The 15,031-nt window shown below is 28.6% G+C and overlaps 3 protein-coding genes across 7 annotated transcripts; 1 reads left to right on the forward strand and 2 right to left on the reverse strand.

Annotated features, from left to right (window-relative positions):
- Positions 1-1,786: 1,786 nt before the first annotated feature.
- LOC143196989 (tetratricopeptide repeat protein 39B) lies at positions 1,787-10,083 on the reverse strand. Of its 5 annotated transcripts, none has more exons than XM_076405001.1 (11): positions 9,824-10,083; positions 8,039-8,145; positions 6,253-6,287; positions 6,097-6,198; positions 5,691-6,032; positions 3,416-3,581; positions 3,241-3,361; positions 3,033-3,159; positions 2,814-2,975; positions 2,294-2,755; positions 1,787-2,119 (listed from the first exon to the last, which is right to left on the reverse strand). In XM_076405001.1, the coding sequence occupies exons 2-11, from the start codon at positions 8,126-8,128 to the stop codon at positions 2,020-2,022; spliced, it is 1,707 nt and encodes a 568-aa protein (XP_076261116.1). In that variant the 5' UTR covers positions 8,129-8,145; positions 9,824-10,083; the 3' UTR covers positions 1,787-2,019. The 5 variants fall into 5 exon arrangements, with proteins under 5 accessions (XP_076261116.1, XP_076261115.1, XP_076261113.1 ...); XM_076405000.1 differs by lacking the exon at positions 9,824-10,083 and adding an exon at positions 8,202-8,403; XM_076404998.1 differs by having other exon boundaries at positions 3,033-3,361.
- A 27-nt stretch (positions 10,084-10,110) lies between these two features.
- On the forward strand, positions 10,111-12,267 carry Tbc1d22 (TBC1 domain family member 22). Its single transcript, XM_076405014.1, has 3 exons — positions 10,111-10,417; positions 10,553-10,686; positions 10,741-12,267. The coding sequence occupies exons 1-3, from the start codon at positions 10,356-10,358 to the stop codon at positions 11,949-11,951; spliced, it is 1,407 nt and encodes a 468-aa protein (XP_076261129.1). The 5' UTR covers positions 10,111-10,355; the 3' UTR covers positions 11,952-12,267.
- On the reverse strand, positions 12,267-14,942 carry Srp72 (Signal recognition particle 72). The gene is made up of 9 exons (XM_076404995.1): positions 14,743-14,942; positions 14,579-14,696; positions 14,265-14,523; positions 14,020-14,210; positions 13,335-13,968; positions 13,123-13,281; positions 12,892-13,037; positions 12,576-12,788; positions 12,267-12,522 (listed from the first exon to the last, which is right to left on the reverse strand). The coding sequence occupies exons 1-9, from the start codon at positions 14,849-14,851 to the stop codon at positions 12,387-12,389; spliced, it is 1,965 nt and encodes a 654-aa protein (XP_076261110.1). The 5' UTR covers positions 14,852-14,942; the 3' UTR covers positions 12,267-12,386.
- Between the last annotated feature and the right edge of the window lie 89 nt (positions 14,943-15,031).

The following is a 15,031-nucleotide window of genomic DNA, read 5'->3' on the forward strand; positions in this document are numbered from 1 at the left end:
CACAGGAAAATAAATAAATATGTTAATTTTTGGGAATAGACTTTATTATACACCCCCTATTTCTATAAAAAATGATATTTGGATTGAAAAAGTAATACGCTAAAAGAAACAATATCTAGAAATCCATCCAGTATTTGGCAAATTTATACGCTATGATTTTATTCACTTTGACCAACTCATAAACGACCTCAAGCTGATATCATTATATGCACAAGAAATCCTCGTCGTAAGTCCATCTTTTATTAGCAATTATTATATGATGCTTTGGCATCATTATTGGCATATTATATCATTATTTATAAAAAAACTAAATTAGTACTGAAGCCAATTTTTGGAGCTTTAGAATAATTCCTAATTATTTTATATGATGTAAAATATTGAGTCACTCCTAATGTAAATACATATTATTTTTGCGTCTGGCACAAATATTCATCTGCTTCCACTTTTGCATCGTCGTATACTTTGTACGTTGGCTTTTGCTATGCTGGTTCAGTTCGACTTAAAATTCACCGTTCTCAAATTTTTTAAAGTCAGTCTTAAGCTGTTATTTTACCATACGATACATAGAACACAAAAAATTTAAATCAATATGTCTGTGTATATATATATCAATATTAGAAGTGGAATGTAGTTTTATCTCATGCGTCTTTATTTCATATCTTAGAACCAATACTTGCAATCTTCCTGGACACAAAAAAGCATTTGATCTTACTTGACGATTCAATTGTTAAACAACTTCACTCTTGAAACATTAAAGATAATGTTCTTTATTTTGTTAAGAACTTTTTGATCAATTGCAATTTCAGTGATCGTTTTGGTAACTGTTTTTAGTCCTATACTATTAAATACATATTGCTATAAATTCCATCTTTACTTAAATGTCTTACGTTTAAATGTTAACAGTCACCGCTTAGCTTTTTTTGCTCTTAGCCGAATATAAACTCTGCTTCCAACATCAAGAATTTTTTTGATACCATCGTTTAATAGTTCGTCTCTTCAAGATTTAAAAATTCCGTATCAAAATTGCTTGTTATTTTACATCCGTAGTGTCACAAATTGTCCAAGACATTGCTCCCTCATTTTGGGCATATTATACTAGTAAAACCATCTACTAAAATCCTGGTGCCCAAAATGGACTACTACATATTTTGGAAGGAATACATGAAGTCGAGAGCAGCTAGGAATCTTAATATTGTTAAGTTTCTATCCAGTACGAAACTAGGAATTGATCAAATATAGAAACAATTTTATATAAATTCTGCATTGACGCCACGAAGTGTCTAGGATGTAAGGATAGAACGTCATACCCGCCTTCAAATACTTTTAATTTATATTTCATTTTAATAACAATATATATTTTTTAAATTAATAATGAGCGAATCTTAATGAAGAAAGATAAAAAAATAAAAATTAAATTTGATTTAATCGAACAGATTTTTATAAACAAAAAGAAGTATCATAGAAATCTTAGTGCGGCCTTTAAGACTTCTGTAACGAAAATGAACTTTTTAATGGATGGATGGTTGAGGGGTGGATACTCTACGAACGCCAGATATTAGTTCATGAATCTTGAAATGGATGATCATAGAAGTCTTGTAGTCATTTAAAAAGTGTATAGATAGTGGCATTTCTATATACGTTTCTACTGTAGAGTATCTTTGTGGACACTACTCATGAAATAGTAGGGTCTCTTGAATGCTATCTATTATAAAGTAGCAATAATAGGATATAATTTAAGCAGTAACAATTTAGGAACCTGTAATAAATAAATTTAAAAAGTTACATGTACTATACATATCTTTAATTGCTAATAGTTTCCAAAAAAATCAGAGTAGTGATTATATAGACATGAAATTTAGTAGGTTATTAAGGTTGCATTTATTTTTATATAAATAAAAACACAGTAATATAAATATACATGTTGACTATTCTATTTCATAATTATATATATAAATATATATATATATATATATTTATATATATATATATATATATATATATAAAATAGTGACTGATAACTTAGTGTTTGGACTGTTTGATTTCAGCTTTAAATTCAGATAGGGCTGTGTGTATTCTAAAATGTAACCTTGATTCACAAGAATAACTTGTATAATTTTTCCTGAAACAGAATAATTTTTAGGATTTCATATTTAATATTATATAATTACAGTAGCACATTTGTTACATGATGGTTAGTGAAACAGCAAATTAAACATTTATGATATGATGAATTTTGGTGTATTTTAGATATTCATGTAAATGTGTAGAGCTTTGACTAAATAATGTAACTTACTTTGCATCTTCCAAGGCAAGAATAGCTTTTTCTTTATTTCCAAAAGACCATTCAATTACAGCCAATTCTACTATAGAATAAGGAACCAAATAATTATCCTCTATAAGATGTTTCTGCAATTCAATAACTCTCTCAAAATAATCAAGAGCTTGATTTGGGTTTCCCATATGTCTTAAGCAAGCTCCTTTTAAGGTATATATTAACGCTTTATTGTCATAGTCATATTTTGATGGTTTCATTGAAGATTCTACATCTGCCTCAGCAGTATCGATTAATTTTAGTATTTTCGATGATAAATTGAAATTTTTCAATATCTTGAAGATATTCCACAGAAACATTAATTCTATTGCTGGCAATGTTAAATCTTTCTTTTGGCTAAAATACCTCTCTGATTTTTTTACTGCAAATTTTTCCATTGGTAAAGATTTTCCAGCTATTCTTTGTTTATATTTTGGAACATCCCTGTACAAAACAAAATCATTAGCTTTAAAAAACAGTTTACAAATAAGAAAAACAGTACTTCATTAACTTATCTAGTTCTAATTCTTCATCTTTGGTTAGCTCATTTTTTAACATTATCATAATAACAGCTTTTTGGTAAGTGTAAAGACATTTGGACCATTTGCTTTCATCTTTTAATCTCGAACAATATTCTAATGCTTGCCGCCATTCGCATCTTAAGCTAAAATCATTTACTTATGATTGACGTAACATTATTATTAGTATGATTATATCTTACCAATGCACCCATAACAATTCCCAGAAACACACATGATGAAATTGGGGCCATAAGTCTTGAGACTTCCACGATTTTGTATAGTATTTAATACTTTCTTCTAATCTTCCCTTTAAAAACTCTAGACGCCCTTGAAAAAATAAAAACCAAACACCATCAGGGTGTTTTGCCAATTGTTTATCAAGGATATCTTGACATATAGTCATATCACCTTCTTTATGACTTAACACATGCAATACTATTAAATGGTAACCCAGCAGAGTCATAGTGCATAAAATCTGTCTTATTCCTTTCATTTGGTAACCTTGTGTCAGATCAAGGAGGCCCTGTTCCTATATAAACAGAAATAATTAATACTGATAATAATGATGTTATTGTTGGTTTACTTTATTGCCAGAAAATCCTATGAATTCTAATAACTTAATAACTCTGGAAGGAAGCATAGAAATCATAAGATTGAAAGTTCCAATTCCCATCTTCACACCACTTTCAAAATGGAGTTTTGTTTGTTCATTTTCCCATTGCCTTTTTTTTAAAATTTGCTGACAATCTCTGTAAAATAAAAAATCCTTTATATAAAACATTTAATTTTAGAACAATTTAATTGTTGTATCAATTGTATGCTGTGCAAATGTATATGTATTAAAAATTCAGACTATAAATGTATGTATAGTATTTTATGTTGCAATAAATTAGGGTCGCCTGCCTATAATACTAATTAATACCGCTTATGGCGAACCTCTAAAATCAATCAATAATCAAGATATTTTAGAGGACGGTAATGTAAAAAGTCATATTATTATACTCACATTAATGTATTAGGGAAAAAGTAATTTCGTTTTTTTTTATGTTGTTTCAATGCGAATTTATATACATTTCAAACCCTAATCAATGATATAAATGCAGTCTTTTTGTTATATTTTAAAGTCTCCTTTTTAACAACTAGGGTTTATCTGAACTGAATATAATGTGATCTCCGAACCACAGTCCTCGACATTAAGCCTACCGACTGGCTAGTGATCAACCTATCCGATCTTACCCAGATTGATTAGGATGATTTTTCTTGTCGGATTTTGTACTCTTGTCTTATGGACACACAATTATAAATAGTCATAAACACAAATTTATAACCACGCCCCAGCACGCTTGGAACCCGTGACTATGGCAGGAGTAGGAGGACCGTCCTGTCGCCTTGACCACTATGACAACCAAGTCAGCATGTGTAGTTTTGATCAAGGCTCTTTTATGGTAAACTGTAATTGTAGTGGTCTCCCGAGATTATTGGAAAATCCAGGCGATACATCAAAGCTTTTTCCATTTCTCTCTTTGTCGAATTGCTAAAGATGGTAGAGATCTAGCGTTGTCGTGGTGGAAGACAACAACGATTTACATACTGGTCGATATTGCCAATTTTTTAAATCACATTATTTGTTGATAGAAGAAAGTAGAATTGATAGTTTGGTTAGATTCGAACAGCTTATGAGCTATTATTTTCCAATAACATCACATATTTTAGTACCACCTTCTTTGGTGTCAATGTGAACTTTACAACGATTTGGTTTTCTATTGTTCTTTTCGAACACGAACTTCATTTGGCCAATCATGTTAATGTTCGCCAACAACATCAACACGTCGTTCTTCACGTCCTGACACGATGATACTACCACCACCATATATGCCAGAGAAGACTTACTTCTGCGCCATAAACAGGAAGATAAAGCACGTGAGTTGGTTACTGAAATATTCCATCTGAGAAACCTTGTTGAAAGCCTCAACAAGATAATCAACAATTATGAGAACGACAAATACTAAACAAAAATGAATCGTAACTACTACAATGGACTTCTACTACCCTCTTGAATGTCTTGGAGGAGTTGAAACTGGTCCAAAAGTTGCGACAAACTCTACAACTCAACCTAAACTCCAAAGCAGGAAAATTCCTCCAATCACTTTGAAAGGCAAAAACGATTCAATGAGCTGAGGCAAATCGTGAAAGCCAGCTCTGCAGCTATGACCAAACGAAGACTAAACCCTAGCATCATCCATCCCAAGCCTTCCTTTAATAAACCTTATAGCCCCCTATTGATCTCATTTAATGGATAGGTTTATGACCTTTATCAACAAGACGTCTAATATCTTATTATGCTATTATGGGCGTCACGTTTACAACTATTTTACCACTCTACTAATGGTTTAGTTTCTACGAAAGAATTAACAGGACAATTAACCACCCGATTCTTACCAAAAGTGGCAAATCGGTTTTTAGCGTGGTCTGCAAACCTTATCGTTAAGCTATATTCTTGTCCATCCTCCCGTTAACCATGTGAAATTTATTCCATTTCAAATAAACACAAATTTGACTAGTATTTTTGTTTCCGTGGAAACTTCATCAAGAACAATGTCTATTGTTTGTCTAAAGCAAGCACATATTAACTCATTAGCTACAAGATATACAATTTCAAAACACATATATTAGGAGAAACCTAAATTACTTTTTCCCAACCTTATATTATAATTATTTAAAAGGTTTAGAGGACTTCAAATTAACTTTGAATGTTATATTATTGAAATATTTTGTTAGCAATTAAGTACTAATTAATTTTCACTGACTTTTACAAATACTTTAGAATGGGAAAATATATTATTTAATGCACTACTTACTTATATGAATTAAAACACGATTTAATTTTAATTCCAGCCTTGATAAAGCTTCCCAAGGTCTCATCTTCCATAAATGTCAATACAGCTTTTAGTAATAAGCATTCAGCATAACATAGTTCAGCATGGGCTTCTATCTCAGTATACTGTTCATAATTATTCTTCTTTACCATTTTACCAATGGATTCACCTATAGTGTTTCTCTTTCTAAATTTGTTACAAACAACTAGAGAATGTTTCAAGGATTTTGAGGCAGTTTTGATAGCAGTTGGTTCAACAGTCAGTATAGCTTCAAGGAAAAGGAATATAGAATGTCCCAGAGAATGATACATTGAAACATTTGCACTACAATATTTTTATTTAAGGTATATTGCACTGCATTATAATTACAATAACTTATAGTACTCACTAAGGGCTCATTAAATTTTTGGCTTGAACAAATTGATTGTTAAAAAAATAATTTATAGCCTGCTGTCCTTCTTCAAGGGCTTTCTCTAATGACATACCATCACTGAAAGATCATTCAATATTACTAATTAATTAATTTTTATAATGGATTACTTACAGCTCAACTGTTGATATGTCAATGGCATCTTCAAACTACAAAACATATAATATGTTAACTTAATTTGTTATTAGTTCTATTACTTTATTTTAAAATAAAATATTATTATCATTTGACATATATTGGCTTTTTCTAATTTCATTATTGGGATTTAAATGAAAATATTTAGTTAATGGAATCGGGGGAATTATACTACTATAACTACAAGTGTAACTTACAATTTTTGCAATCCAATCTTAAAACAAACTTTATAAAAAAATCCCTGCCTTCTTTTGTTGTTATCTCTTTATTATTGTTACCTGTTACTATTATTATCTCTTTTGTTTTCCTAAGTAAATTAATATTTCTATAAATTAAAATTTTTTTCTGCTTGAAAATATCATATTATAATTACCATAATATTTTTAAATATGCTAAAGTTTATTTTTATCAATTAAGTGTTTATTTAGACTTATCCTCGTCTATCTGATCCGATTAGCGAGACACCATCCTAGAAGACCAGTCTGGTTACTGGCATGATTGGATTGATTTTTAGATTGCATTAAACTGTAATGCGTCGGCTGTATATAAACTTTAAAATACTATGAGTTATATTAAAATGTGTATTTATCTTAAAAATTGCAGTGTTAATTGTTCGTGTACGTTGTAATGTGAGCATATATCTAGTGGATTACTTTTTCTGGTCATGCCAATTAATGTATAGTTTACTATCGATATTATAACCATTAATATTTTAACTAGCCATAATTATAAGGTTCCAATATAATTTCAGTAACAATGTGATCATCGAACTCATTAAGAAGATATTAGTTTAATATGATAATGAGCACTACTATCCAGGATAATAATCCATTATTAGACTCATTAATTTTTATTATTTTCGACCTTTGATGTTATAATAATATACCCTATTAACGTTAATTGATAGTTGAGCAACTGAATCTATTTTTTTCCTTTATAATTTTATTCATTATTAACATAAATACATTTGTAATAATTTATGGGCTATAAAAAATGGATTAAATTATAGGTATTGGAATTATGTTCCAATATATTTATATCAAAAATATTTAATTTTAAATTCTCCTAAAATATGTATCTCTACAAAAAAAATCGGAGTAGGCCAAGGTCACTTATTAGCTTGATTTCGCCAGCTTATTCTGATTTCATATATGTGTCTATATGATTTCATATATATATATATATATATATATATATATATATATATATATATATATATATATATATGAAATGCGTGTGTATGTGTATGTAGGTATATAACCATATACAAATATTTGTATAATTAACTATTATTTTGAAATAAATGATATTAGTATTAAATTTAAGTGAGTATGCATAAAAAAAAGTCGAATTCAATTTATAAATTAAAATGAAATGTTGGTAAAATTGTAAACATATAGTTCAACTGCTAGGTATTACCTATAAAAATAAGTATATTTTTCTACAGTTGCTTAAATAAGAGGTCGATCTCAAGGAAGTATGTGGTATACAAGTAATATTGAACATCTTAAAATCTAAATTAGTGATAAAAAAAATGTTTATACCTTGTTTTAAGTTTCATTTATATTGTTTTTTAATTGCATCGAGATGTTGGCTAATTTTATTTGGTTATTAGCATTGAGTTTGCTTGATTAGCTTTGTAATACACGCTTTTTTTTGGTATTCATATACAATCAATTTATTTACAAAATATAACTACTTTTTACCTAACCCAATTATAGTTTTGGAATAATAATAATAATAATAATAATAAATAGGTACGTACCTCGTCAAATTCATCGTTGTCATCATCTTGTAAATTCTCTTCGTATTCCTGGGTTTGGACTGTTTGTTGTTGCTCCATAGCGCTTGTCATGTTAACTGGCACTTTCACTAAAAATCACAATGTTATATTAAACTTCGTCTAAATGTCCTCTTATGATTCTTACTAGTTGATAACATAGTGATTCAGTATTTCAATAATGTACAATAAATCCAATGATATTTTAATATTTTAAGTTTGTGTAGCTGAAGAAAAATACGACTATCGCAAAAACCATCGACCGAGTTGGTCGACTAAATTTCTATGGTTGGGTAAAAGTCATTTTGAACTCAATCGGATTGTAACTCTCTCTCATTAAGAATATTAGTAAAATGTTTTCGTATACAATGCATGAATTTATATAACTCTAGAAAAAAACAAGTTTTCATTGTAATTAAAGTTAAATTTAGATACTTTTTCAAAACAATTTTTCAGACAAATTTTTTCAAAGAATTACAGTTAATTAGTAACTATTATTTACTAAAAGTATTCACAAAAAACATTAAATATATTTTTGAAACATGGTAATTTACGTTGTATGTAGTTATGTTAATGTTATATATAGTTTACATGCAGGTGCAATGTAAAATATTTATATAAATTATATATTTATTTTATTATAGCAATTTGAAATAAAAATGATACATGCGTTCAAAATAATAAAAAATCAAGCAACTAATTATTTAGAAAATATACCTGATAAAATTTTACTCTGATTATGTCTCAAGCTCGAACGTAATAAGGTATGCAATTATTGACAATTCAATCATTAATTAATGTTAAGTTTATTAGCAATAGGTTTTTCAGGCATAACAGACATTTGATAACATGTAATAAAAGGGTTTATTTAGATTTTAATTGTTAGATAACCGTAATGGTCAAGAGGCCTAACATTACAAGTTTTTAAAATAGTTGATTTGATAATTAATAGTATGAAATTGAATTGTTTTATGATTATATATTTAAACATAAGCACTTCATTCTGAAAATTAAATAAAAATTTATTTAGGACAATCTACTAATCATACATTTACAAATCTCAAATATATATAACATATAATGTAAATTATATACCTAAAAGTTAAATTATTTTGCAAAAATATTTATTAAAAAAAAATAATAAGATAATAATATAATTATGCCTCTTTTATAGATAAAATTAAACAAATTTGATATTTATTTGATTAAACATTATCTGATTAAACTCACCTATAATATCTTTAAAGTTGATTGCTAACTACTTGAAATTATTAAAATGTAGGTGTTGTTTTGATGCTAAACTCATCTAACCTGTTTCATCAATGCTAAAAGTTTAATGCCGACATATACAACGCATATTTTAAAATTTGTATTAATATATTTTCTCGCAATTCAGGCATAAAACATTAAATGGCCTCAACACAACATTATTCCTAAGTCCAAGATCAAGTTTTTCAACGTCTAAGACATAACGTCATAGCTTCTCTTCAGATGTTAAATTAAAAATGTATTTGTTAATTTTTATTGAACAGGAAATTGTCAAATATCCAAAAAAAACTATATATTGTAAGGTTTGATTGAACAAATATCTTTGAAAACGTTTACTGGATGTGCACAATTGTTTACTTAAAGTACAGCAAATGTCGAAAACATATACACAAAATTAAATAAAATATTATTTCAGCTATACCTAAAGAAATATAGTTGGTTAATTTATAATTATTATATTACGTTTTAATTATTTCTCTTTTCTTTTTTACTAAAACTTACCTTGGAGTGGAGCACTGCTGGTCTAAATTATTAGTACATAATAGACGCGGCTTCATTTGAGATTTAAAAAATCATTGTAATGTACGTAAGTAAAGTACGAGTGACATACGTATTAATTTGTACCAATGAATTATAATGTACTGTATTATTTGCCACGCTCATGATATTTCAGATAAAAATTATTGGACAAAAACAAACTGATTAAACTTTCCCATATTTATTATAGCTTGACAGTATGTTTGTTTGACAGGAAGTGTTTAATGAAACGCAAGTTGCATAAGTTTTATTATTATTATTAAACCTTTCCTATAAGTTGATGTGTTTAGGTTATTGGCAGATTTTTACTACTATAGCTAAATATATTTTCCATATTTATAGTTGAATATGTGTTGATTCATTTAAATCAATTTAGATAATGGTGCCATAGCGGAGCTTTAGATATTCTGTCAATGATTTAGTTATTTAGTATAACCTCAAACTAAAAACAATGGCAGGTATTTTAATGAATAGTAACATTTAACATTTTAAATAAATGGAGGGAGACCACGACAAGACTTCCTTTTGGAAGAAAAATATTAAAAATGTCCCAGGAAGGTATAATAGTTTATACAAAATAATTTTTATTATGTCAAATTTTAGATATATCTTCACAAGTTACTAGTACTGCTATTTTAATTTTATGGCAATAACTTTTCATTGACTCTTTACTGTCTGTTTCTTTCTTAACAGGCCAAGCCCAAAACGTGAAACAAAAACAAATAGTCGTAATAAACCACATGGATCTACTTCTTTTCAGGACTTTCAAGCTTCTGTTAGTGATGCTTGGGCAATGGATGATGATGAGTTTTGTTCTGGATTGAAAAGTAATGATTTCATAATAATTAACTTAAAATCATGTATTTTTTTGATGATTTTAGATACAAGGATTTCAAAAAAAGTTTCTCAATCAGCTGCATTAAATGTATTAAATACTCATCGTAGTACAACTGAACTGAAGCAAACTTCAAATGAAAGCTTAAGTGATACAACTACTCAAATAATTCATGAAACTGAAGTGGTAAGGATAAGTAGAGTTCCAGGTAGACCATTGCAATTACATTGTTCTAATCCTCCACAAGAAGAAGATAATGAACTGAAGTTGGAGAGGTTTGAGACATTGTTGGCCAATTCTCCTTCATTACCTGATCTATGCAAACTCAGTTGGTCAGGAATTCCAGTTAAAGTACGTGGAATTACATGGAGGTTATTGTCTGGATATTTACCGATTAATTTAGAAAGGCGTTATGAGGTTTTGGAGCGAAAAAGGCAAGATTATTGGACATTAGTAGAGAAGTATTATTATACAGAACATGATGAAGTAAATAGAGATATTCAGCATCAAATTAACATAGATGTACCAAGAATGAATCCATCTATAGCCTTATTTCAGCAGAAAACAGTCCAGATAATGTTTGAAAGAATTTTGTTTATTTGGTCAATTAGACATCCAGCTTCAGGTTATGTTCAAGGAATTAATGATTTGGTAACACCATTTTTTGTGGTATTTCTTCAAGAATTTATTCCAGACAGTAAACCCTTTGAAATGTATCAAGTAGATTCTTTGGATGAAGAAAAGCAGAAAATTATTGAAGCTGATTCCTTTTGGTGTCTTTCAAAATTTTTAGACGGAATTCAAGATAATTATGTTTTTGCCCAAATAGGAATACAGAAAAAAGTTCTTCAATTAGAGGAGTTGATCAAAAGAGTGGATGAAACTTTGCACAAACATTTGAAGCAACATAATATTAGTTATTTACAGTTCTCATTTAGATGGCTGAACAATTTGCTGACGCGTGAATTACCATTAAGGTGTACTATACGACTGTGGGACACTTATTTAGCTGAAAATGATAGTTTTGCCACATTTCAATTATATGTGTGTGCTGCTTTCCTTTTATATTGGAAGGAAGATGTGATGAGGGAAAAAGACTTTCAGGGATTATTATTGCTGTTACAAAATCTTCCAACTCAATCTTGGACCAGTTCACAAATTAGCTTATTGGTAGCTGAAGCATATAAACTAAAAGTTATGTTTGCAGATGCCCCAAACCATTTAACCTGTCACACGAGCAATATCAGTGATAGTTGAGTTGATTTGTGTATTTTAAATTAGATTTGTTAGATGTAAATACAACTTCCCATATTTTTATATTATAAATCAGGAAAGGTTTAACCTTATTGAAAACTGTATAAGTTCAAAGTTATAAAATTAATTTTTTGGATCTTTTAATATAATAGCAAAAACTGATATTTAATTAATCCTTACTGATAGACATTGTTTTCTTATTTAATGTCACCATTTTCATTTCGTATATACTGAAAAATTAAAATTTTATATATACTGTTGCTTTTTTGATGTTGTCTTTCAAATTATTTTTGGAATAAAAATTATGACAATATATGAATATTTGCTGTTTTTTAATGAATTTATTTGATACTTAAATATAATGACAAAACAAAGTTAGATATTGTGTCAATATATTAACATATTTTTAAGGTATAAAGATAGTAAAAAACTTCTGAGTTAACGTCTTCTGTTTTTCTTCTTTTGATTGGCTTTCTTTTGATAAGCTTGTTTAGTCTGGACACCTCTTGGAGATGGGCTTACCGTTGACATAGGGCTACCGGAAACTTCTTCAATTTTTTTGGAAGAAAAATCACTAAAATGATATGAATTTAGAAAAAAATCATTTCAAAGTAGTATTAAACATACTATTGTTCTGATTGACTAGAGGATGTTCCTTGAGATCCCTTAATAATTTCCTTGATTCTCCTGTCCTTTCTTTTTCGATAACCAGTTCTGTCATATTTGGGTAACCAACGTTCCGGATCAGGTTGTACATCAGGATCATAGTTCTTAGGTAGTTTCCCTTTTCTTTTCTTGTGTTTGTTTCTTCTTTTGTGAGTGTCCTCTGACTTTGGAGTCCTTCAAAAGAAATAAATGAAGCCAATCAAATATTATTGCTTTGTCTTATTAGTAATATTTTTGAAGAAGTATTATTTTTTATACTCGAGACCGCTGAAATTACCCTGGTTGCGAGTCAGACTTGACGTTGGGGGTTTTCTTGGAAGCTATAGGAGCGACTGTTTGAATAGTTTCAAAGTCTATGTCTTGAGATAGTTCCTTAATGGAAGGTAATTCTTTACTTAACTTCAGAGCTTTATTTTTGTCAAACTGAAATATTCATTTTGAGAAAATATTCATATAAATAATATATATATATATATATATATATATATATATATATATATATATATACCTGTGAATATGCTAGCACTAGTTGGGCAATTATTTTTTTATCCCCTTTATTTATCGAAAGTAATTCTTCAAGGCTATTAGCAGCAACTTTAGGGTGTCCATTTCTTATATGAAAATCAGCTGCTTGTTTCCATAAACTTGATAAGTCACCAGATTTAATCTACAACATTTTGTAATTATAATTAAAGTTACTAATTTGATTACACTACCCACCTTATTTTTTTTATAAAAGTCAACAGCTTTCTCAAATACTTTAAGGGCTGTAGCTTCATCGCCAATTCCTAAATATAATGTTGTCAAAGCACCTACTACTCCAGGTCTATAAGTTTCTTCTCCTATATTTTCTAAAACTTGGCATGCTTGTAACTTATTTCCATTCATTAAATATAGTTGGGCAATACACAAACTAAGATATAAATTATTATTATTTGATTTAATAACATTTTGTAGTAAATCAATAGCTTCATTATTCTTTTCTAATCTTAGTAAATTTAAAGCTCTAAGGACTGTCACCATAACCACTTGGTCTGGCCACATAGACTCAATAGATTGACAAATTTTCTCGCATTGTTCAGTTTGATTGATATAATAATTAAGAATGGCATTATTTACAGCTATATGTTTCTTTTGATCCGATGGTAATTTATAAACTAGAGACTCATTAAGAGCAACTTTCATTTTCTTTTTGGAATCAAACAGATTTTGATCTTTATTAATACAGACAATGTTATTAGAAGCAACAGCTTGAAGTGCAATATCTTCTAGTTTTAACTTTAAATTGGAACTATATAAAGCCTGTGCTTCTTTAATTCTTCCTTGTTTTTGATAAACAAAAGCCAATTGTATACTAAAAACAACCTTTAAAGTAAACATACATCAAATGGAGTTGAAAATTTACCGAATTAAAGCCAATTCAATGTTAGCCTCTTCTTCAGATATATCTTCATCTTCTTCAATTTTTTCTATGTAAAGCTTCTCACAATTCTTTAATTTTCTCTCAGCATCTATATAATTGCCTAGAGTTATAAGCATACATGCTTTATTATAACATAATTCATAACTTGGTTCTTTTAAATCATCAAAGTCATCCTAAAATATTTCAATATATTAAGAAATAATAATCTATACCTATAACTCCTATACCTTCATATCAGGTATTAGGTAAACCATTGTTGCATAAAGATTTGTGAGTCTTTCTTCTTCATATTCATCATCCGTATTCTTAATAATGTCTTGATATACATCATATGCTTGGGAATATTGTTCTAATCTATATAAAATTTGGGCCCTTAATTCTTTTATTCTACAATCAATTTCATCTTGACTTTGATCAATTGTTTTTAAAGCTTCATTTAATTTATTTAAGCGATAAAAGCAATATGCTTTTTCAAATATAAGGTGCCTAAAAATATAAACATTATTTGATTATATATTTATATCGCATTACCTGAACATACTGTTGATATTCTGGGAATTTATTTATTTGGGATAAAGCTTCATCAAACTTCGATAATTCCAACAAACACACTATTTTACAGTTAAAGGCAGGAAATTCATGAGGAGCGACACCTAAAACTATTTAAAACATATATTTAAGAACCATATGCTAAACAAGCATTACTTTTATTAGCAGCTTTTAAAGCACGCTCAAACTCTCCATTCTGACCAAATTTATTAAGCTCTGCATATTGCATAGCTATTGTTTTTTCCTTTGCTGATTTTTCATTCATTTCTGCTAATATAATATAGAGATAAAAATAATATAAATATTAAAAACCGTGGCAGTACAAGTCGACAGCTATCACTGTCAAATGGCATGAACTAATGTTGGGAATGATCGACTAAAAATTGTCGAAACAGTCGATACTCGCAAAACAGTAGAACTAGTACACAGTCAAAAATCTAGAGGC

The sequence above is a fragment of the Rhynchophorus ferrugineus genome, unplaced genomic scaffold, assembly GCF_030347505.1.
Source record: "Rhynchophorus ferrugineus isolate W39M unplaced genomic scaffold, kcgeb_rfMv2 rfM5, whole genome shotgun sequence".
Lineage (NCBI taxonomy): Eukaryota > Metazoa > Arthropoda > Insecta > Coleoptera > Curculionidae > Rhynchophorus > Rhynchophorus ferrugineus.

What these genes read in the sequence shown, in the direction of transcription:
- LOC143196989 (XM_076404997.1), bottom strand. An exon ending in TCGTGTTTTAATTCATATAA is followed by an intron (nt 3,582 to 5,690) that starts GTAAGTAGTGCA and finishes TTTATTTTACAG; the next exon opens with AGATTGTCAGCAAATTTTAA. An exon ending in GAATTGTTATGGGTGCATTG is followed by an intron (nt 2,976 to 3,032) that starts GTAAGATATAAT and finishes AAATGATTTTAG; the next exon opens with CTTAAGATGCGAATGGCGGC.
- Srp72 (XM_076404995.1), bottom strand. Translation starts at nt 14,851, where the DNA reads ATGAATGAAAAATCAGCAAAGGAAAAAACAATAGCTATGCAATATGCA. An exon ending in ATTGAATTGGCTTTAATTCG is followed by an intron (nt 13,969 to 14,019) that starts GTAAATTTTCAA and finishes GGTTGTTTTTAG; the next exon opens with TATACAATTGGCTTTTGTTT. An exon ending in ACTTTTATAAAAAAAATAAG is followed by an intron (nt 13,282 to 13,334) that starts GTGGGTAGTGTA and finishes AAAATGTTGTAG; the next exon opens with ATTAAATCTGGTGACTTATC.
- Tbc1d22 (XM_076405014.1), top strand. Translation starts at nt 10,356, where the DNA reads ATGGAGGGAGACCACGACAAGACTTCCTTTTGGAAGAAAAATATTAAA. An exon ending in ATTAAAAATGTCCCAGGAAG is followed by an intron (nt 10,418 to 10,552) that starts GTATAATAGTTT and finishes CTTTCTTAACAG; the next exon opens with GCCAAGCCCAAAACGTGAAA. An exon ending in GTTTTGTTCTGGATTGAAAA is followed by an intron (nt 10,687 to 10,740) that starts GTAATGATTTCA and finishes TGATGATTTTAG; the next exon opens with ATACAAGGATTTCAAAAAAA.